General features: G+C 36.5%; 4 protein-coding genes and 5 non-coding genes across 9 annotated transcripts in view; 3 read left to right on the top strand and 6 right to left on the bottom strand.

The window, feature by feature from the left end:
• The window catches only part of LOC143348961 (uncharacterized), a 69079-nt gene extending 64179 nt beyond the window's left edge, over positions 1 to 4900 (bottom strand). Inside the window, exon 1 of the mRNA XM_076779758.1 lies at positions 4504 to 4900. Within this exon, the coding sequence (XP_076635873.1) occupies positions 4504 to 4570 (67 nt within the window). The 5' untranslated portion in view covers positions 4571 to 4900. The remainder of the gene's footprint in view (positions 1 to 4503) is intronic.
• The window catches only part of LOC143348962 (uncharacterized), a 438943-nt gene that overhangs the window by 264306 nt on the left and 151215 nt on the right, over positions 1 to 23422 (top strand). The gene's annotated exons all lie outside the window — the stretch shown is intronic.
• Trnaf-gaa (transfer RNA phenylalanine (anticodon GAA)) lies at positions 8570 to 8642 on the bottom strand. Its single transcript has one exon. It is a non-coding gene; the product is annotated as a tRNA-Phe (tRNA).
• Trnaf-gaa (transfer RNA phenylalanine (anticodon GAA)) lies at positions 8870 to 8942 on the bottom strand. The gene has a single exon. It is a non-coding gene; the product is annotated as a tRNA-Phe (tRNA).
• On the bottom strand, positions 9175 to 9247 carry Trnaf-gaa (transfer RNA phenylalanine (anticodon GAA)). The gene has a single exon. It is a non-coding gene; the product is annotated as a tRNA-Phe (tRNA).
• Positions 9475 to 9547, bottom strand: Trnaf-gaa (transfer RNA phenylalanine (anticodon GAA)). Its single transcript has one exon. It is a non-coding gene; the product is annotated as a tRNA-Phe (tRNA).
• Positions 17013 to 17085, top strand: Trnaf-gaa (transfer RNA phenylalanine (anticodon GAA)). The gene has a single exon. It is a non-coding gene; the product is annotated as a tRNA-Phe (tRNA).
• On the top strand, positions 17940 to 21577 carry Wmd (serine-threonine kinase receptor-associated protein wmd). Its single transcript, XM_076779755.1, has 5 exons — positions 17940 to 18246; positions 18706 to 19004; positions 19069 to 19298; positions 20677 to 20813; positions 20896 to 21577. The coding sequence occupies exons 1-5, from the start codon at positions 18132 to 18134 to the stop codon at positions 21105 to 21107; spliced, it is 993 nt and encodes a 330-aa protein (XP_076635870.1). The 5' UTR covers positions 17940 to 18131; the 3' UTR covers positions 21108 to 21577.
• Positions 21706 to 23422, bottom strand: part of LOC143348952 (uncharacterized) — a 46365-nt gene continuing 44648 nt past the window's right edge. The window contains exon 7 of the mRNA XM_076779733.1: positions 21706 to 22432. Coding sequence (XP_076635848.1) covers positions 22169 to 22432 — 264 coding nt within the window. The 3' untranslated portion in view covers positions 21706 to 22168. The remainder of the gene's footprint in view (positions 22433 to 23422) is intronic.

The raw sequence follows: 23422 nt of genomic DNA, 5'->3' as shown, positions 1-23422 counted from the left end.
TTGCCATTTGTAGCTCTCGAATCTAATACTTTTCGTGCATTTGTGGACCATTTTATGAAGTGGTTGATGGCGAAGAAACAAGATAATGAATAGGGAAGATCAATGAGGATTATCAGGAGTGTTAAGAGTGTTCTAATTCGAATTTCCCGCCAGTTAACAAGTTCGAAACGGTTTGAAACCCCATTGCCATTTGTAGCTCTCGAATCTAATACTTTTCGAGCATTTGTGGACCATTTTATGAAGTGGATGATGGCGAAGAAACAAGATAATGAATAGGGAAGATCAATGAGGATTATCAGGGGTGTTAAGAGTGTTCTAATTCGAATTTCCCGCCAGTTAACAAGTTCGAAACGGTTTGAAACCCCATTGCCATTTGTAGCTCTCGAATCTAATACTTTTCGAGCATTTGTGGACCATTTTATGAAGTGGTTGATGGCGAAGAAACAAGATAATGAATAGGGAAGATCAATGAGGATTATCAGGAGTGTTAAGAGTGTTTTAATTCGAATTTCCCGCCAGTTAACAAGTTCGAAACGGTTTGAAACCCCAATCGCCATTTGTAGCTCTCGAATCTAATACTTTTCGTGCATTTGTGGACCATTTTAAGAAGTGGATGATGGCGAAGAAACAAGACAATGAATAGGGAAAATCAATGAGGATTATCAGGAGTGTTAAGAGTGTTCTAATTCGAATTTCCCGCCAGTTAACAAGTTTGAAACGGTTTGAAACCCCATTGCCATTTGTAGCTCTCGAATCTAATACTTTTCGTGCATTTGTGGACCATTTTAAGAAGTGGATGATGGCGAAGAAACAAGACAATGAATAGGGAAAATCAATGAGGATTATCAGGAGTGTTAAGAGTGTTCTAATTCGAATTTCCCGCCAGTTAACAAGTTTGAAACGGTTTGAAACCCCATTGCCATTTGTAGCTCTCGAATCTAATACTTTTCGAGCATTTGTGGACCATTTTATGAAGTGGTTGATAGCGAAGAAGCAAAACAATAAATAAGGAACATCAATCAAGATCACCAGGGCTACCAAGAGTGTTCTAATTCGAATTTCCCGCCAGATAACAAGTTCGAAACGGTTTGAAACCCCATCGCCATTCCAGGACAGTGAAAATGATAGAAATGGCGGATGTTTCTAACGTAATGAGTCGAATGAAGCGTTCAGGACCGTCTGAACGTGTTATTTATCAACACAAATAGTCATTTGTCCTTTTGTAGCTCTCGAATCTAATATTTTTCGAGCATTTGTGGACCATTTTATAAAGTGATTGATGGCGAAGAAGCAAAACAATGAATAAGGAACATCAATCAAGATCACCAGGGCTATCAAGAGTGTTCTAATTCGAATTTCCCGCCAGATAACAAGTTCGAAACGGTTTGAAACCCCATCGCCATTCCAGGACAGTGAAAATGATAGAAATGGCGGATGTTTCTAACGTAATGAGTCGAATGAAGCGTTCAGGACCGTCCGAACGTGTTATTTACCAACACAAATAGTGACTTGTCCTTTTCTGGCGCGAGTGTAATAATTTTCACGCGTTTGTGGACCGTTTCTGGCGAAGAAACAAGGATGAGGAACCGCGAGAACGTAGTTTGGCTGGCCGTAGGTAGGATTCTATCACTGGTTAAATAACGGGGAAGCCTGGGGCTTGCATCCAGCGTACTACGAAACAAGACGAAGACGAAGCAGATGGGTCAGAAAGAGGCGGATTCCTCTGGTCTCCTTTCAATTTCACTTTATACCTCGAAGCACCGCGTTTCCTACGTTCTCCTACTTGGCGAACCTTCCCGGGCTCTTGCGCCAGCGAAACGGCTTTCAAAGATAACGAGAGATTTTTCCACTTCGCTTTGCAAGAAGGACATTTAAATTCGCGCTAATAACCGCCGAAGGTCGAAAGCCGACGAATACTGCGATACTTGCAGTTTTCTATAGCGATGTTTCCGCGCGTTTCTCGGTCGCGGCCCACTTACACGGGGCAAAATATCCTACGGCCCACCTATTTCGAAAACTTTTCATATTCCCTGGGAGGTTACAGCTTCCTTGGAGCTGCAATCGAGGGAACAAACGCTCATCCTAATGTGTTTCAATCTACGAACGCCAAATGACTTCGATGGCACTGTTAGAAAGAGAGCAAGAATTAACCCCTTAGCACTTTGCCTGCAACGTTAACCATATACAGGGTGTTCTACCAACCCTGGGAGAAATTTTAATGGGGGATTCTGGAGGCCAAAATAAGACGAAAATTAAGAATATCGATTCCCCGACTGAGACTTTGTTGTAAAGTTAATAATTAAATTCAAAAATTTTAAATCGTTCTAAAAAAATTAGCTTCGGTTCGGGGATCAATTGCAATCATTTTTAGTCATTATACATATCTTCGAATTCCTACCCGTTTTCTTGAAAAAAATTCGAGAAGGTGTAACTTTTTGACAAAATTAAAAAATTTCAAATCGTTCTGGAAAAAATACTGTTAGCTGTAGTGATCAATTACAATTAATTTTGGTCATTACACGTACCCCCGAAATCCTACTCATTTTCGAGAAAAAAATTCGAGAAGTGAAATTTTTCGACAAAATTAAAAAATTTCAAATCGTTCTGAAAAAAATATTGTTAGCTGTGGTGATCAATTACAATCAATTTTGGTCATTACACGTACCCCCGAAATCCTACTCATTTTCGAGAAAAAAATTCGAGAAGTGAAATTTTTCGACAAAATTAAAAAATTTCAAATCGTTCTGAAAAAAATACTGTTAGCTGTGGGGGTCAATTACAATAATTTTTGGTGAATAGACGTACCCCCGAATTCCTACCCGTTTTCCAGAAAAAAATTCGAGAAGGTTTTGAAAATTTTAAACGAAATTAAAAAATTTCAAATCATACTAAAAAAATTATTTTAGGTTGTAGGGGTCAATTACAATCATTTTTAGTTATTACACATACCCCTGAAATCCTGCGCATTTTCAAGAAAAAAATTCCTTACTGAAAATCTAATTATAATAGTCTTTCGACAAAATTAAAAAATTTCAGATCGTTCTAAAAAAATTATTTTCTGATGCAAGGGTCAGCTACGATCATTTTTGGTCATTACATATACCCTCGAAATCCTACGCACTTTCGAGAAAAAAATTCCTAATTGAAAATGTAATTTCAGGTCAGAAATCTTTCATGCGAATCTTTAAAACATCATAACTTCTGAACGGATTGAAGGATTACCAGTTTCAAAAAAGCAATCAACGCGTATTTTAGTGGAGAATATGTAGAAATTCTAAAAATATTGTAAAAGTTGCTCCTTGACTTCGTAAACTGAGAAAAACCCAATAAAAGTGGTCCAATTTTCAAACGGCCATAACTCCTACAATAGTGAATATATTTCATTGAAATTTTGGGGAGAAGTAGAGCTCATGGGTACCTACAAAAAAGTGTTAAACAACTTTTCAGTAGGATGTCAAATAAAATTACTAGAAATTAAAATCGAATTTTTAAGAAATATCAACAGAGGGTAGGTGCCTAAATTTTACGACGAAAAATAAAATTTCAAATCGTTTTAAAAAAAATACTGTTAGCTGTGGGAGTTAATTACAATCATTTTTGGTGAAGGGTCATACCCCCAAAATCCTACCCGTTTTCTAGAAAAAAATTCGAGAAGATGTGAAATTTTTCGACAAAATTAAAAAATTCCAAATCGTTCTGAAAAAAATACTGTTAACTGTGGGGGTCAATTACAATCATTTTTAGTGAACAGACATACCCCCGAAATCCTAGCCATTTTCGAGAAAAAAATTCAATAGTGGCGGAAGTTTAAACATTAATAACTTCTTAACAAAACCTCCATCAACAAATTGGTATTCTTGACTTTCGTCTTATTTTGGCCTCTAGAATCCCCCATTAAAATGTTTCCCAGTTTGAACACCCTGTATAGTAAGTTTCACATATTAACAAATTGAAAACAAAATGGAAACTATTAGAGTTACTCGCGAACATACTCAAAATAAAATACATCAGACTTCCATAGAAGGTTTCCAAAAACTTCTCAGAATTTTATCGAGTATTTTCCTTGAAAATATAATACACTAGGTTCCAAAAAAACCACTCGACTTCCGATTGGTAGTATGGCGTTGGACGCGTAAGCCGATTGGGTGACGCTATCGCGTTTGCTGCAGGATGAATAACTCTTTGATACACAGAATGTACGTAAATGTGAAAATAAATTGTCAGAAAACGTGAAATCACTCTGAGACAAATTATTCACGCTAAAATAACGATCATCACAAAATACAAGCTCAACAATTTCGAAATAAAATTCATTCTATTACAGCAGTATTGTAACATTAAATTTTCACGTCCCTAATCTGTTATCACTGTTATCTCAGTTCTAATACAGATAGGTATTACCAACAATTCAAAAAACAAATTTCAAAACAGAGAAACCGTTAGAGTGAAGCGTGACGGAGATTGAAAGTGTGAAATCGAAGAAAAATATTTGGTTAGACTCACCAGCACGGGATCCAGTGACATAGTACAGCAGAGAGACAACGAGAGCGAGCAACGATGTAGTTCTCATTTTTCACTGAGCTCGAACAGCAAGCAGACAGCACGACAGACTATCGATTCGCGATCGTATGGAAACTCACGTGTGAACGTTGCACAATCGACAAATGTCCGTTTTCTACGCACTGGTGTTTACCGTGTAAACATTCGCGAGCAGTTGCAGGTTAACACGCACGATCGCGAGTTCAGTTCGCCCGAGAATGCCAACACGCGTTGTTTATTTGCGTCTCATAACAATTAACGGTCGCACAGTGCAGCAGAGAGCAAGGCTCGTCTCGATTTTCAACCGAACACCGCTTGTCGTTTCGTCGCCGGCGACAACTCGGACACCATCTTCCCTCCGGAAGAGCCTCAAACCGACTGGCTACGGTGCGACGAACACCCTAGCATCGTCCCACGAGTGGGGGTTTCTGCGCACGTGCGACTCCCGGCCAATCAGCGCGCGCGAATGGCCATCGCTAACCGCAGCCGACGTCTCGCGATTTTTCTCGGATTTAAAAAGTGCTTTTCCCTGTTTCCTACACAAGATACACGGATATCTCGAGCACAGACACCGTTGCTGTCTTGTGGCCCAAAATTCTAACAACCTGAACACCCTTCCTTTCCTACAGTTTCCTCTCCCGTGACAAACGATTTTACTGTGAACGCGCACACACGTCTGCGTTGACTGTGTGCACACACGCGCGACCTGTACGTTGCCACTCAAACGTTGAATGCAGGGCTATTATAGCGCAACAGGCAACGCGTGTGTCAACTGTCCAATGACTAGCGTTTAGGGGAAAAATTCTAGGGGAAACTTTCGATCTTAATCGAGGCATTTATTTATCGGTTATTGATAATTACAGTTTATATACAGGGTGTTCGGCCACATCGCGGAAATTATAGATTCTAGAGGCCAAAATACGACGAAAGTCAAGAATAGCAATTTGTTGATGGAGGCTTCGTTAAAAAGTTATTAATGTTTAAAGTTCCAAAACATTCTGAATTTTTTTCTCGAAAATGCGTAGGATTTCGAGGGTATGTCTAATAACCAAAAATGATTGTAATTGACCCGCACAGATAATGATATTTTTTTCAGAACGATTTGGAATTTTTTAATTTTGTCGAAAAATTTCACTTCTCGAATTTTTTTCTCAAAAGTGTGTAGGATTTCGAGGGTATGTGTAATGACCAAAAATGATTGTAATTGACCCCCGCAGATAACTATATTTTTTTCAGAACGATTGGGAATTTTTTAATTTTGTCGAAAAATTTCACCTTCTCGAATTTTTTTCTCGAAACTGCGTAGGATTTCGAGGGTATGTATAATGACCAAAAATGATTGTAATTGACCACCGCAGATAACTATATTTTTTTCAGAACGATTTGGAATTTTTTAATTTTGTCGAAAAATTTCACCTTCTCGAATTTTTTTCTCGAAAATGCATAGGATTTCGAGGGTATATGTAATAACCATAAATGATTGTAATTGACCCCCGCAGATAACTATATTTTTTTCAGAACGATTTGGAATTTTTTAATTTTGTCGAAAAATTTCACTTCTCGAATTTTTTTCTCGAAAATGCGTAGGATTTCGAGAGTATATGTAATAACCAAAAATGATTGTAATTGACCGCCGCAGATAATGATATTTTTTTCAAAACGATTTGGAAGTTTTTAATTTTGTCGAAAAATTTCACTTCTCGAATTTTTTTCTCGAAAGTGTGTAGGATTTCGAGGGTACGTGTAATGACCAAAAATGATTGTAATTCACCCCCGCAGATAATGATATTTTTTTCAGAACGATTTGGAATTTTTTAATTTTGACGAAAAATTTCACTTCTCGAATTTTTTTCTCGAAAATGCGTAGGATTTCGAGGATATGTCTAATAACCAAAAATGATTGTAATTGACCCCCACAGATAATGATATTTTTTTCAGAACGATTTGGAATTTTTTAATTTTGACGAAAAATTTCACCTTTTCGAATTTTTTTCTCGAAAATGCGTAGGATTTCGAGGATACTTGTAATGACCAAAAATGATTGTAATTCACCCCCGCAGATAACTATATTTTTTTCAGAACGATTGGGAATTTTTTAATTTTGACGAAAAATTTCACTTCTCGAATTTTTTTCTCGAAAATGCGTAGGATTTCGAGGGTATGTCAAATAACCAAAAATGATTGTAATTGACCCCCGCAGATAACTATATTTTTTTCAGAACGATTGGGAATTTTTTAATTTTGACGAAAAATTTCACTTCTCGAATTTTTTTCTCGAAAATGCGTAGGATTTCGAGGGTATATGTAATAACCAATCATGATTGTAATTGACCGCCGCAGATAATGATATTTTTTTCAAAACGATTTGGAAGTTTTTAATTTTGTCGAAAAATTTCACTTCTCGAATTTTTTTCTCGAAAATGCGTAGGATTTCGGGGGTACATGTAATGACAAAAAATAATTGTAATTCACCCCCACAGATAACCATATTTTTTTCACAACGATTTGAAATTTTTTAATTTAATTGTTAATAACTATTTAATGAAGCCTCCATTAACAAATTGGTATTCTTGATTTTCGCCTTATTTTGGCCTCTAGAATCCCCCATTAAAATTTTTAGTTATTTATAAACCCAAACCGAGTTGTAATCGGATTTATTCGCGAATAACGAATACAAATTGTTAAAAATCCATTAATGGAAATAATTTGTCAATAAAATCATAATGTGTTACCTGTAAAAAGGTAAAGTTTTACTAATTTAGAGAAATCCCTGTTTCTTTTGAGTAAACGTCATATATAAGCAAATTAAATCGATGAATAAATATGAATAGGTTTCATTACGTTTAAATAATCATTCTAAAATGAAAGTTCATTCTAAAATTTAGGTAATCATTGATGAAATATTTGGTGTTCATTTCTTACGACCAAGTAAACATGAAATATGTTGCAAGGTTGCCTTTCAGTTCTCTCATGTTAGGTACAACACATTGTAGATTTCATTTATTTTCCAAGAGCTGCATATTCCTCAATGGTTTTAATTAAAAGTTCGTAGTTCTAAAAGCGTAACCTACACACTACTACCCCTTTTCATTTTTAAATTAAATTTTTCGTGGACGTGCAACTTTCTGTCACATCATTTTATATCGTTCTAAAAAAATTAATTCCTACTAAAAAGATCGTATAAATATTATTATCCACGAAATGAGTAAATGATTAGATCATGACGTTAAGCTTTAAAAAATTTGTCATTGTGTTATTCTCATTATTATTTGCAATTTAGAAGATAAATAATTTCATGCATTAACAGTGCTTCTGTTGATTTTTAAGAATTTCTACCTTCCAAATTGTGCCACTCTTATGGAAAACAAGTAATTAATAACAATACCTAATTTGTAAATATTGGAATGAAGATTTCAGTACAGAAAAAAATTTATAACTGATGAAATTATGAATTAAAAATTAAAAAATTTGTCATTGTGTTATTCACATTATTATTTGCAATTTAGAAGATAAATAATTTCATGCATTAACAGTGCTTCTGTTGATTTTTAAGAATTTCTACCTTCCAAATTGTGCCACTCTTATGGAAAACAAATAATTAATAACAATACCTAATTTGTAAATATTGGAATGGAGATTTCAGTACAGAAAAAAATTTATAACTGATGAAATTATGAATTAAAAATTAAAAAATTTGTCATTGTGTTATTCACATTATTATTTGCAATTTAGAAGATAAATAATTTCAAGCATTAACAGTGCTTCTGTTGATTTTTAAGAATTTCTACCTTCCAAATTGTGCCACTCTTATGGAAAACAAGTAATTAATAACAATACCTAATTTGTAAATATTGGAATGAAGATTTCAGTACAGAAAAAAATTTATAACTGATGAAATTATGAATTAAAAATTAAAAAATTTGCAGTGGTTATCAAAAATAAATGAGAATGTAATTTAATGTATTACATAAACACATATTTTTAATTACGTTTATTTATAAAGAATGAAAAAAATTAAAAGAAAAAGGATTGCCGAAACCCGGGATCGAACCGGGGACATTTAGATCTTCAGTCTAACGCTCTCCCAGCTGAGCTATTTCGGCTCGTGGTGGTGGTTTATTTATAAACAATATTCCATTTAAAAAGAATTATAATTTAGAGCTGTTGTTGAGAGAAATATGTTACGAGACAAAATTGAATGCAGCAGTAATCAGCAAAAATGAATTAAAATATAATTTAATATATCACACAAATATATATTTTTATATCTAATGAAATTACGTTTATCGAACGATATAAAGAATTAAAAAAATTAAAAGAAAAAAAGGATTGCCGAAACCCGGGATCGAACCGGGGACATTTAGATCTTCAGTCTAACGCTCTCCCAGCTGAGCTATTTCGGCTCGTAGTGGTGGCTTATTTATAAACAATATTCTATTTAAGAAAAGTTATAATTTGGAGCTGTTGCTGAGAGAAATAGAAGATGTTACGAAGCAAAATTGAATGCAGTAGTAATCAACAAACATGAATTAAAATATAATTTAATATATCACATAAATATATATTTTTATATCTAATGGAATTAGGTTTATCGAACGATATAAAGAATTAAAAAAATTAAAAGAAAAAAAAGATTGCCGAAACCCGGGATCGAACCGGGGACATTTAGATCTTCAGTCTAACGCTCTCCCAGCTGAGCTATTTCGGCTGATAGAGATGGTTTATTTATAAGTAGTATTCCAAGTAAGAAAAAGTTATGTGGAACTGTTGTAGAGGCACAAAAAATGTATTATGAGGCAAAAATAAATACAGTTATCAAGGAAAATAAACTAAATATAATTTAACATATTGTACAGACACATATTTTTATTCATAGTGGAATACTACGTTATAGAATGATTTAGAAGATCTAAAAATTGAGCAAGAAAAGAGTATTGCCGAAACCCGGGATCGAACCGGGGACATTTAGATCTTCAGTCTAACGCTCTCCCAGCTGAGCTATTTCGGCTGATGGTTATGGTTTTCTTATAAGAAATATTTTAATCAGCTGGGAGAAGCTGTGAAATTGTTGAGTTAAATAGAAAATGTTGTAATGAAAAATTAAATGCAGTAGTTACCAACGAAAATAAATTAGAATTTAATGGCGATGATGGCACTACTTATTGGAACTCTTTAGAAAATTTAAAATGTTCCAGTTAAAATTAACCAAAGTCTCAGTTTTGGAAATTACTGTATCACTAATGATAGTGATAATACAAGATCTCATTAATAATTTTGTCAAAGAGATATACGAGTAGACCTTTCACCTTATGGACTTTCATGGTGACTGCAATACCGACCTGGAAATTCGGAGGTGATTTTAGCGTCCTCTTCTCATGGATGGCGGTCAGTTGAGGAACTATTCACTGAATTAGTATTGATAAGCAAACAGCCTGTATTGCGTAAAGCCATGAGTTGACTATGGAAAAGATTAAAATTAATTTCTGAATCTGTTGGTAACGTCGCGAGTGACACGAAAATGGTAACGGGGGTTCGAGACCCCCTAAAAATGGGGCGAAAAAATACATTGGGTGGTAGATCTACTCCTATACCTCGTCTCTGACAATATTTTAGAATCTTTGATGAAAAATAATCTAGCGAAGAAGCTCTTTATGATGACCTACGCAAAGCGGATCGCAGCCAATTTGCTAATAGTATTTAGTTTTTAATTAATAATTGCATTACCCAGCTGAGAGCGATACGATTATTAATTAAACGCTAAATAATATTACCCAGGTCCCACCACGAGGAGGTTGCTGCGAATGGAGACCCAACCACCCTCCATTAATGAAGATCTTCTGCAATCAACGAAGAAAGTAACCTGCCTAACTATAAATCTAAATTCGCAGCCATTAGCTCGGTGTCACCCACGAAGAATAACTATTCAATCGTGGGTGACACCGATTACCAGGTCTCACCACGAGGAGGTTGCTGCGAGTGGAGACCCGAAAGGAGATAGATGGAATCCAAGTTCCATCGATCTCCCTTTTACATCCTTAGAAACTAGATTAGTCGTGCCAAGTAATTATTTTGTTTAAAAGAGGGACGAAGCTAAATCGTGGGTGACGCGACGCGATTCGACGCGATGCACCATGCAATGGTGCAAGGAACGAGAGACGCGAACCGAATAGCGAGGCCAAAAGGGTCAGCTCGTTGCCTCTTGGCAAGTCCGATCGAAGGGAAAGGGAATCGACGCACCCAACACGGGTTCCCCATTTCCCCCAAGCAGCCTGCTGGGAGCCAAATGGACCCAACTCGGGATGTCTGACAGAGAGAGGGATCCCGAGTTGGGGCTACCGCAGACAGGAACAGTCCCTGATCCCCTCTGCGGCCGAAATACCCTTTCCCTTGGATCGTCTCGCTAGAGGACGGCAACTGACCCTTCGGGCCAGCTAATCGGCCGATCACTTGCTTTCTACATGGAAGCAGTGGTGATCGGAGGGGACGAGAGACGGGGGAAAGGGAAGCTACTTGTTAGATAATTACTTGGCAGGACACACGCGACTACACTAAAGACTTAAGTCTAATTACCAAGTAATTATTTTGTTTGAAAAGGGATGAAGCTAAATTGTTGGAGACGCGACGCGACGCGATGCTGAACCGTGCAGCAGATCTTCGGATCGAATCAACACTGCCCTTGGTAGATTGATTTCTATTTCTAGAAATCGATCTATCATTGGCAGGCGACTAGATCTTTCGGACAAACTGGACGGTCGATCACATGTTTCGTTCGACGAAACAGTGGTGATCGAAGCTAGAAACGAGAGAACGAGTCGAGAGAAGCTACTTGTTAAATAATTACTTGGCAATATCGGGAGACGCGTACAATAGGGACTTAAAATTAACGTCGAAGCTCGAGTCTAGTCAAGTTGAAGCTAAAATTCGGACGATAGAAGGAAACAAAGTTCCTTGATTTAGTTCTACCAAGCAATTATGTGGTTAAAAAGAGGGATGAAGCTAAATCGTGGGATTCGCGACGCGACGCGATGCTGAACCGTGCAGCTGATCCGAGGATCGAACCTACTGCCCTTGCTAACTCGATCTCAACAAGAAAACAGAGAACTGCAACTCCGAATCGAGGTCTCCATTTCTCCAACGCAACCCGCCGGGAGCCCGAAGGACCCGACTTAGGCTGTCTGACAAAGAGAGAGTACCTGAGACAGAGTCGACTTCCGCTGGAAGGTGTGCGTTTCCGCAGAATACGGAAACTCCACACCTTCCAGCGAAGTGCCGTTTTCCCTCAATCAAGCTTACCAAGGGAAGGCGATTAGATCTTTAGGACCAGATACACGGCCGATCACGTGTTTCAATCGATGAAACAGCGGTGATCGAAGCTACGAACGAGGGAACGAGAGAGAAGCTACTTTAATAATTGCTTGGTAGAACGCGGAGATATGGACAATAAAGAAATCTTCGACGTTAATTTTAAGATTCGAAGCTTAAGACTAATCGACTTAGAATTAAATGTCCCTCGGCGGTTGTGGCGTCTTCGATGTCTCTGTGGATAATCTGAAACTAAAATTGATATACATATTAGTGACATGGGAAAGGAAATTTAATGAACACCATGCAACCTAGACGAAGCGATGGTGTAAGATCTACGTAAGGAAACAGGGTTTACACACGATACAAACAAAGTATTCTACCTATACTTGCGTAACGAGTAAAAGTAGCAGACAATTCCAAAAATTATCTGAAGAACCATACCAATTTCAAAGATGAAGAGAAACAGAGATTGACCAGAATTGAAAATCCAACGACGTGAAATGAAAGAGTGAAAATACCCAAGAATTAAACGAAACATCAAAATTCATAAAATAATATACAAACAAAAATGGTATACGATTCACCACAATCATGCCAATTGAAAAGATAAGGCAGAAGTGGAAACAGAGGAGGAAAACATAGTAACCAAATAAAATAGGGCAGTAAAACAACACTGAATTATGACCAAACAAGTAAAATAAACTGGTCAATTCTGTGATGATAACATAAATAAGTAAAGTGGGCTTACTACTTGTTGACCATTAGTTACCATTCCCGAGGAAGCAGCGAAGGTCCAGCTGTAACACAAGAAACGATTCGTAATTTAGTAAAAGCGTTGGACAGTTCCATAACGTTCAATTGGGATCAGACGACGAAATAGAAGTGGGGAGGGCAATTTCAAATAGTTCTTACCAGTGGTCATCACGGTCCGGCACTGGTCAGTAGTGGTCAGTAGTGGTCAGTATTCGGATCTGGACTGGTCAGCACTGGTCAGTAGTGGCCAGTTCTGGTCAGTAGTGGTCAGCTCTGGTCAGTCCTGGTCAGTCCTGGTCACTCCTGGTCCCCCCAGTGGTCAGCACTCCACGAATGGCCTGACTTTGGCCCGCGAGACCCGGTCCCCCTGGATGCTCCAGGGGTACTGAAGAATTTGCCCAGCGGTAGTCTTCATGTGGGGAAGTCGAAGAGTGGGGAGACAGTGTCAACATGAAGAGTTAAGAACCGTTTGGTCTAGACAACAACGCTATTTCGATTGGTCCCACCTCTTGACCATTTCTGGATCTTCGCTGACCTGATATGGGGCTCTAGAACCCCATAAAAATGGGCTAAAAAAATGCATTGGGTGAAGGGTCTACTCGTATACCTCGTCTGTGGAGTTTAAATTCTTATCACACTAGTAATACTACAATCTTGTGGAAAATTATTAAATTCTGCTTTGCAGATACGATTATTAATATTCTTTCTTTTTATGCTAATAGAGAATCAGAGGATAAATAGCAATTTGTATTAAAGGAGCTCAATTAAAAGAAATGAAGTCTTAAATAAACTTTTCTCTGTAAAATTAGAATAATTTCCGAAATAATTCTCACGACAAAAGGCGTTATTGCCCAGGGGACTTATGATAGCATCTACGCGACTGATGTAAACATCATAAATAATAAGGACATTCCGAAGTCACTGGTCGATCTCATATTCGAAGTCAGTTCAGTTACGAATTTTCAAGAGGAAGCAGCAATTTCGATAAAAATGAGTGCCCTGAAATTTGCAAAAGAATTTACGGAGTTGATTAGTCGATGGACGAGGCCTGCACCCTTAAATGTAAAGTATTAATTAAATAAAACGGTGTATTTTCGCGTAACATTTTCTCTATCGTTAATTAGCTTTTAAAAACAAGTGAAAATCGAACATTCTTGCAGAGAGAAGATGAACAGGATAAACCATTAACCAACGAAGAATTAGTAAACACCATACAAAACGTGCTCCAAATAATGGTGGGTGTAAAACTGCGAATAGCGGATCCTCCGATGAAATCACCTGCAACAAAGATCGACGTTTGTTCTCAAAAATTTCCCACAAACTCAGAAAGAAACCTCGAGAATGGAAATTTGACAAGGTCGTGAATCTGGTCTCGAAATTTGTCTCATGGTGTACTTTGTAGATTAATTTTTACGTTGTGGGAACAATTTTAGATTCAAATCGCTGGACTTTTTGGCATCTTCGAACACATTTAGCGATGCTTTATCTGGTAACGAACCATCGTTAATGAACGAGGAAAGAATGAAGGACGATGAAAAGGTAAGTAAATTAATTAAAGAAGGTATTTAATAGAAAATTCGTGGATTTTATTCTTGGTTACTGATTGGATAATTTTTGATATTCAGCCAGTCTCACGATCGAGTCCAGCCATTCACATAAGTCCTGTTGAGAGAGCCGACACGTTCATCAAGGAGGAAACTAAAAAGGGCGCGTCGAATGGCGTCGAAAACCAAAAGAAGGGCTACGTTTCTCCGAAAACACCGATTCTTTGCGATCTGAAGAAAATCACGAAGGATATCATCGTACTGCAGACACACGTGGCAGACCTAGTAAAGAAAATCAGTAATACAAACGAGGTAAAACAATTTATTTTTGGAATTTGATCCCATTTAAAAAATTTGAAAATCTTAACAGGATTTGTTTTCACCCAAAACGAAGCGTCTGTCCTCCTTCGGAGGGACGTCTGGTCAGCATCAAATCTCGACCCTGAGACCGCCAGTTCCTCAGCAGAAGCTTCGAAGATCCTCCACAGGGGTGTTAGGCCCACCTGCATCCCCGAAATTAAATACGATGCAAGCACCAATTAAAAACGCTGTCACCGGGCGCAAGAGTGTCGCCGGAAGTACTTTGAGATCGTCGAAATTCTCATCTTCGAATCCCTCGATCGCTACAACGTCTACGGTCATCAAGAACTCACCCCTGGGCAACCAAACTATCTTGAAAACTCGAAAATACGCCCACGTGCAGAGCACGATATCAAAAATTGTGGACAAAAGAAAAATTACGTGATTCGAGAGTATTCCGAAATTTCATGCCAAAGTAATTGTTCGAACGAAAGAATGAATAACATAGGAAATATTACTAAATTTCACAGAATAGTGTTTTCTTTTTTTTTTACTTAAAATCACCTGTTCTCAAAGAAAGGTATTTGAAAATTTCGTAAAGTTTTATTTAATTGCTTGAGATATATTTTAAATGGTAGTAATAGTGCAAAAACTTGTTATTTTATATGTATATTCAAAGTGTACTGATATATTATGTTTTAAAAATGCTTGTTATTGACCCCTGTAACTAAATATAATTTTTTTAGTATGATTTGAAATTTTTTAATTTTGTTTAAAGATTTCACACCTTCTCGAATTTTTTTCTCGAAAGTGGGTAGGATTTCGGGGGTAGGTCTAATGACCAAAAATGCTTATTATTGACCCCTGCAACTAAATATAATTTTTTTAGTATGATTCGAAATTTTTTAATTTTGTCGAAAAATTTCACGTTTTCAAATTTTTTTTCTAGAAAGTGGGTAGGATTTCGGGGGTATGTCTAATGACCAAAAATGCTTATGATTGACCCCTGTAACTAAATATAATTTTTTTAGTATGATTCGAAATTTTTTAATTTCGTCCAAAAATTTCAGTACCTTCTCGAATTTTTTTCTAGAAACTGGGTAGGATTTCGGGAATATGTATAATGACCAAAAATGATTGCAATTACCCCCTGTAAATAAATATAATTTTTCCAAAACGATTTGAAATTTTTTAATTTCGTCGAAAAATTTCACACCTTCTTGAATTTTTTTCTAGAAAGTGAGTAGGATTTTGGGGGTAGGTCTAATGACCAAAAATGCTTGTAATTGCCCCCTGTAACTAATTATAATTTTTATTAGAACGATTTGAAATTTTTTTTTTCTGTCGAAAAATTCAGCAGCTACCCCCTATCAATTTTCCTTAAAAATTCGTTTTTTATTTTTAATAATTTTATTCGACGTCCTATAGAAAAGTTGTCTAATACATTTTTGTAGGTACCCATGAGCTCTACTTATCCCCAAAATTTCATTGAAATATATTCACTATTGCAGGAGTTATGGCTATTTGAAAATTGAACCATTCTTATGGGGTTTTTTGCATTTTACGGGGTCAAGGAGCAACTTTTCCAATATTTTTAGAATTTCTACATATTCTTCACTAAAATACGCGTTGATTGCTTTTTTAAACATTAAAATCGTCCAATCCGTTCAGAAGTTATGACGTTTTAAAGATTCGCATGAAAATTCGGGCAAACATTTCTGGCCAGAAATTATATTTTCGGTAAACAATTTTTTTCTCGAAAATGCATAGGATTTCGGGGGTATGTATAATGACCAAAAATGCTTGTAATTACCCCCTGTAACTAAATATAATTTTTTTAGTATGATTTGAAATTTTTTAATTTCGTCGAAAAATTTCACACCTTCTCGAATTTTTTTCTCGAAAGTGGGTAGGATTTCGGGGGTATGTATAATGACCAAAAATGCTTGTAATTACCCCCTGTACCTAAATATAATTTTTTTAGTATGATTTGAAATTTTTTAATTTCGTCGAAAAATTTCACACCTTCTCGAATTTTTTTCTAGAAAGTGATTAGGATTTTGGGGGTTGGTCTAATGACCAAAAATGCTTGTAATTACCCCCTGTACCTAAATATAATTTTTTTAGTATGATTTGAAATTTTTGAATTTCGTCGAAAAATTTCACACCTTCTCGAATTTTTTTCAAGAAAGTGATTAGGATTTCGGGGGTAGGTCTAATGACCAAAAATACTTGTAATTGACCCCTCTAGCTAAAAATAATTTTTTCAGAATGATTCGAAATTTTTTAATTTAATTTGTCAATAACTTTTTAATAAAGCTTCATTCAAGAAATTGATATTCTTAATTTTCGTGTTATTTTGGCCTCCAGAATCCCCCATTAAAATTTTCCCAGGTTTGGTCGAACCCCCTATCTTTATTAATTCATAAGGCATGAGATAATTGATTTATTTCACAAAATTAGACGTAGAATTTCTCGAAAAATACGCCACTTCATAACGAAAGTTCAATCTATGCACCTTTTAGAAATATAGCTCGTCTAAACCCACCCCTTTGCAAATTCACCCCGAAAGCCGAAATAGCTCAGCTGGGAGAGCGTTAGACTGAAGATCTAAATGTCCCCGGTTCAATCCCGGGTTTCGGCAATCTTTTTTTCTTTCTAAACTCCTTCCATTTTTCGAAAATATATTTTACTATTCCTAACAATATGCTTCTGTATAAAATGTTAAATTATATTTTAATTTATTAAAATAGAATAACAAGTCTACTGTTTACATTTGAAAATTTACCAAATCTGAAATCGTAATTGTAAAAATACAGAAATTAGTCGTAGGTAGCTCGTGTTCGTTTCTTTGTTCTCTAATTTGACCTACTTTGATCACATTGTTTCGCGTATCCTGCTACTTGTAAGTCTTTGCACGATGCACAAGTTTACGTTTCCCAGAACAGGCTTTAAGGTTATTCGAAGGGAAAGAGATCGGTTAAAACTCATGGTCGCGGAGCGAAATCGTGCGATGGACGAAGACAGACGCAGACACTAATAAAACAAACCACGAATTTAAGAGAGATGAGAAAAGAGAGAGTCAAGGCCGTAGAACAAGTTCATACAGTGCTGTATCAAACGTACACAGGGTGGGGGTCCTAAGAACAAAATATGCAATAAAATTTGTCCATTTAAAGCTCAGTTTTCCAGAAAATCGATTTCCTCGAAAACCACGCTTCGAATAAAGAACTCTATATCTTGTTCTTATTTTTTCACAAGGAACCACCTGGTGCAGTAGATGGCGCTACTAATCACGTTTCGATAAACCCACTGCTTCGTTGAACCGTCACCGAAGAACAATTTTCTGAGTATCTATTAAAGGAAAAACAGGAATAAGCAACATTCTCACGTCCCGTCCTCGAAACTGGTTAAAGCAAGTGAAAACTCCTCGAGGCCGCCATAATGTTCTTCCTGTCTGAACTTGGCCTACAGTCTACTGCGCCTGCTACGTTCACGGTGTTCAGTGTCGCACCGTACGTAGATGGTGTCGGTTCGTCGGAGGAGGACGTACTTTTTGAGACCGTAATTCCCACTCGCGAGGGGTGGCAAAGAAAATTCGGGAGTACACTTTTTCGTCGCGTCCTACCCAGTGTAGGCGCATCGGAAAAAAGGGGGAAATTCCATCGTTCGAGACTAGAATCTGACATTATGGCTAATTTCAGACAGATTCCGCTGACGTGCAGCGGACACACCAGACCAGTGGTGCACCTTGCATTCTCTGATACGACAGAAACTGGATATTATTTAATTTCGGCGTGCAAAGGTAATTCATTTTCGATTCTCCTGCACCTTGAGGGAGCTGCCTCTCGGCGGTTAATTTCTCTTATTTCGTGATCGACATTTTGAATTCTTGATCTCCTTGGCCCAGTTCCTTCCCGCACCAAGGTTTTACGCGTTATGGGTTTCGAGGTTAGATACGGTATATTCGCGATGTGTTTTATTCTTTTGCTTTTCAGCGAGGGACTAGTCTTTACTCTCGAAACGTACGAATTCTATTAAACGAAACATTTATACTGCTGCTACTTTTCCAATAAATATTATTCTTCTGTGCATTCAAATGTTCCACTGTAAATAAAGTCTTAACTATGATAGCTTTGTAATTTCTTTTCAACAGTTGCACATATCACTTTTTCATGTAATAAATTAAACTTTCTGGTTAGTTAACCATTTGACAAAGCTGAGAGAAGTTAATGAGTTAGAGGCAAGTGTAATTTGTCTTTAGATGGGAAACCTATGTTACGACAAGGAGATACTGGAGATTGGATTGGAACATTTGAAGGACACAAAGGTGCAGTGTGGGGTGTTGCACTGAACCCTGAGGCTACAAGAGCCGCCACAGGTGCTGCTGACTTTAATGTTAAAGTCTGGGATGCAATTAAAGGAGAAGAAATCTACTCTTTTCAACACAAGCATATAGTCAAGTCTGTTAATTTTAGTGCCAATTCCAATTACTTGTGTACCGGGTCTAACGAAAAACTTGTGCGAATTTATGATCTTAATAAACCAAATGCAGCACCACAGGTACATGTTTGGGTCTGTATTTGATAAAGAGTAACTAATTTTATCTAACCAGTGACATTAACAGGTTTTCTCAGGTCACAAGCACGGTATAAGGCATGCAACCTTTTTCAATAATGACACTCAATTAATTACTTGTGCCGATGACAAAACATTAAGAGTCTGGGATAGAAATAGCGGTCAAGAAATAAAGAGGTTAGACTTTCCAGCAATTCCAAATTCTATGGAGGTGTCGAAGGATGGAACTGTCATTACAACTACTCATTCCAATATAGTGACTTTCTGGAATAGTAAAGAGTATGTACATTTTCTGTTTACGAATTTAACGTCTATAATGTATATTCCGAAATTTAAAACCGAAGATAATGAAAAGAGTTCGATCGAATACATCGAAAACGCGGGCTCGCGAAAGCGCGGGATTTCGTCTGTCGTTTTGGCGCCAATTCGCAAAAGCGCGGGAATTTGAGTCTATCGTTTCTGAGTGCTATTCCAGCGAAAATGAGGATTATCAGTATTGTTCCTTTTAATGGGAGATTCTAGAGGCCAAAATAAGATGAAAATGAAGAATAACAATTTGTTGATTGAGGCTTCGTTAAAAAGTTATTAACGTTTAAAGTTCCGTGCTTAATGAATTTTTTTCTCGAAAATGCGTAGGATTTCGAGGTTATGTGTAATCACCAAAAATGATTGTAATTGACCCCTGTAGCTAACGATATTTTTTTCAGGACGATTTGGAATATTTTAATTTTGTCGAAAAATTTCACTTCTCGAATTTTTTTCTCGAAAATGCGTAGGATTTCGGGGGTATGTCTAATCACCAAAAATGATTGTAAATGACCCCTGCAGCTAACGATATTTTTTTCAGAACGATTTGAAATATTTTAATTTCGTCGAAAAATTTCACTTCTCGAATTTTTTTCTCGAAAATGCGTAGGATTTTGGGGGTATATCTGTCCACAGAAAATGATTGTAATTGACTCCCACAGCTACTAGTATTTTTTTCAGGACGATTTGGAATATTTTAATTTTGTCGAAAAATTTCACTTCTCGAATTTTTTTCTCGAAAATGCGTAGGATTTCGGGGGTATGTCTGCCCACAAAAAATGATTGTAATTGACTCCCACAGCTACTAGTATTTTTTTCAGGACGATTTGGAATATTTTAATTTTGTCGAAAAATTTCACTTCTCGAATTTTTTTCTCGAAAATGCGTAGGATTTTGGGGGTATGTCTAATCACCAAAAATGATTGTAAATGACCCCTGCAGCTAACGATATTTTTTTCAGAACGATTTGAAATATTTTAATTTCGTCGAAAAATTTCACTTCAGGAATTTTTTTCTCGAAAATGCGTAATATTTCGGGGGTATGTCTGTCTACAAAAAATGATTGTAATTAACCCCTGCAGCTACTAGTATTTTTTCCAGAACGATTTGAAATTGTTAATAACTTTTTAACGAAGTCTCCATCAACAAATTGATATTTTTGATTTTCGTTTTATTTTGGCCTCCAAAATTCCCCCTAAATTTTTCCCCAGGGGTTTCCAAACACCCTTTATATTGAGTTCAATGCGTTAATAAGTTTTATACGATTGAAAGTTCTTAATATTTGAACATTTTAAGATTTTAAAATGTTTGTAGTATAACGTATGCATAAAGTAAATGATCGTTTGCGCAGATTAACGAAATTACGCGAATACATTGTGCCAACGCAAATGAATAGCGCCAGTTTGCATCCAGACTGTAGTATTTTCGTATGTGGAGGGGAAGATTTAAAAATGTATAAGTTCGACTATAGTACAGGTACAGAAATTGGTAAGTACTTTTCGAAAATTACTATTCTCATCGTATTTTTTTGCACTTTACCGGATCTATCAGGATTTAAAACTATTTCTAGAATCGTTCAAAGGTCATTTTGGACCAATCCATTGCGTACGTTTCTCACCCGACGGTGAATTGTACGCAAGTGGCTCGGAAGACGGTACTTTGAGATTGTGGCAAACAACTGTTGGCAAAACTTATGGTCTCTGGCGGTGTATAGAGCAGTCGTCTATGATACAAGAAAATACTGCAGTGATTAACAATAAACAAGAAGTTCCTGCCAGTTAAGAATCTAACAATTCGCGGATAGTGTAAAGAATTTTGATATCAGAAGAGACACTTTATAAGTAGAAATGAAAGCAAACAGTAAAGAAAGAATCTTTATAGTGACTGAAGTTGAAATTTCATTTCGCTAGTTGGTGTCTGCCGAAACATTTTGTAAATATTGGAATCTCTGTAAAACAAGTTCCAATCGAAATTGGCCTACAAAACGTGCTACACCGAACACGATTTAAATGCGGACCAAACTTCACAATAGTCTGATGGGTCATGGAAGTGTGGAGCGCCATTTGCTATTTATTATAAAGAAGAAAAAAAAAAGAAACATTAACATTTATTAACGTTATACATACTATTATTATACTACAAAATTAGGTAGAGGTGACAGAAAGACAATTCAGAATGGAATTTTGTGTTCGCATTTGTTATTTCGCGTAATAATTATGTACTGTACAAATATAAAAACGATTTGCCTGGTAGAGCGCCAGTGCAGTTCCTTAAAACACGTATCACTCATCCGCCCAGTTCACATTTTATCCCTTTTCCTAACAATGTCGCGATATCAACAAATATCGTGACAATTTATTGGAGTCCTCTTTGTCTTCACATCGCGATTATGTACTACGAGATCACTGTACAAGTTTTCCTTCAAACTGGCAATGACAGCTTCGTATGTATACGCATTGTTTACTGACCATTTTACGGTTTCAAGGGTACGCCTTCTCTCGTAAATTACATATCACCTATAATCTATATAATAATACTAGTAAACATAACAAAAAAAAAAAACTGAGAGGTATTTGTTTGAAAACAATAAAAACGGTACTGTCTTTCGATCGTTTCCGCGCAGATCTCAATGGGTGATTTTTCGGGCATTTACAAGTATTCTCAACCTCTCTTCAGGGATGACAGAAAGTGTGCACACGTATGTCATTGTGAATCATCAATGACGAGCGCAGCTTGTTGACTGCCACTGTCGTTGTACAGTTTCTCGAAGGAAGACAGTGTGTCTCTTGCATGTGATAGTTAATAAGCAACGAATTGTATGAAAAGTCTCTGCTGACGTTTCCTCAGCCTATGAACTGCGAAAGGTCAGGTAATTTAAAGCCGTTGAAGGAAACTGGCGTTGGCGCACTTCGTAGACTATTTCTGTGGGGCACGAAACCAGGGAAGCTAGTTGGCGTCGTGAATTGCTGAAACCTCGAAGTAGCTTCTGAGGCTGCTAAAACGAAACCACACTGAGCGGTGCATACGTCGTCGCGTAAGATCGCCTCTCGAGATGCTTCGCGCAACAGCTGGTTGCAGTCTGTTATTCTCAAAGATGCACATTGAGTCTGAAACGAAAATAACGAACATGATGCTTTAAAATATTACATAACACGTTCCACAATCACGTGTAATTTTTATATTCGATATCCCTGGGAACTATTTCCCTAGTGTTTATCTCTTGCTATTTTATTATGTTTTCACTTTAGATTCTATTTTTTGCAACACATAATCTTACACAAATTTTTTTTAATGATATACAGAAAATAAAAACTCCCAAGATTATGATGTAAGGATTGAAATACAAGAAATTTACTTGATCTATTCAGGAATATGTATTAGGATTAAGATTGTTTAGAATTATCGAGAAATTTAGAAAATTTTAATTGTAAATATTTAACGGTGGTAGGGAGTATGTTAAATGAAAATACAGGAATTTCTTCTTTCAAGTGGTCAATTTTTAAAATTAATTGTAGAGTTAATACGCTGTGTTAAAAGGTTAAATCTAGGAAATTCCTAGGGGGAATCCCCCAATTTAGGAAAAGGTTAAATCAAGGATATTTATAGGGGAAATACCCAATCTAGGAAAAGGTTAAATTTAGGAAATTTATAGGGGGAATTCCCCAATTTAGGAAAAGGTTAAATCTAGGAAATTTCTAGGGGGAATCTCCCAATTTAGGAAAAGATTAAATCAAGGAAATTTCTAGAGGGAATCTTCCAATTTAGGAAAAGATTAAATCTAGGAAATTTATAGGGGAAATACCCAATCTAGGAAAAGGTTAAATTTAGGAAATTTATAGGGGGAATTCTCTAATCTAGGAAAAGGTTAAATCTAGGAAATTTCTAGGGGGAATCTCCCAATTTAGGAAAAGATTAAATCTAGGAAATTTATAGGGGGAATTCCCCAATCTAGGAAAAGGTTAAATCAAGAAAATTCTTAGAGGAAATCCCCCAATCTAGGAAATTTCTAGGGGGAATCCCCCAATCTAGGAAAAGGTTAAATTTAGAAAATTCCTAGGAGGAATCCCCCAATCTAGGAAGTTCCTAGGGGGGATCCC

This window comes from Colletes latitarsis, chromosome 12 (assembly GCF_051014445.1).
Source record: "Colletes latitarsis isolate SP2378_abdomen chromosome 12, iyColLati1, whole genome shotgun sequence".
NCBI classification, from domain to species: Eukaryota; Metazoa; Arthropoda; class Insecta; order Hymenoptera; family Colletidae; genus Colletes; species Colletes latitarsis.
The sequence above is the reverse complement of the archived record's forward strand: the minus strand, read 5'-3'. Positions and strand labels throughout refer to the sequence as shown.

Bases quoted from the DNA above. Each gene is read 5' to 3' on its own strand.
- Wmd (XM_076779755.1), top strand. From the start codon at position 18,132: ATGGCTAATTTCAGACAGATTCCGCTGACGTGCAGCGGACACACCAGA. The intron at 19,299-20,676 runs GTATGTACATTT...TCGTTTGCGCAG, and splicing joins ACTTTCTGGAATAGTAAAGA to ATTAACGAAATTACGCGAAT. The intron at 20,814-20,895 runs GTAAGTACTTTT...AACTATTTCTAG, and splicing joins TAGTACAGGTACAGAAATTG to AATCGTTCAAAGGTCATTTT.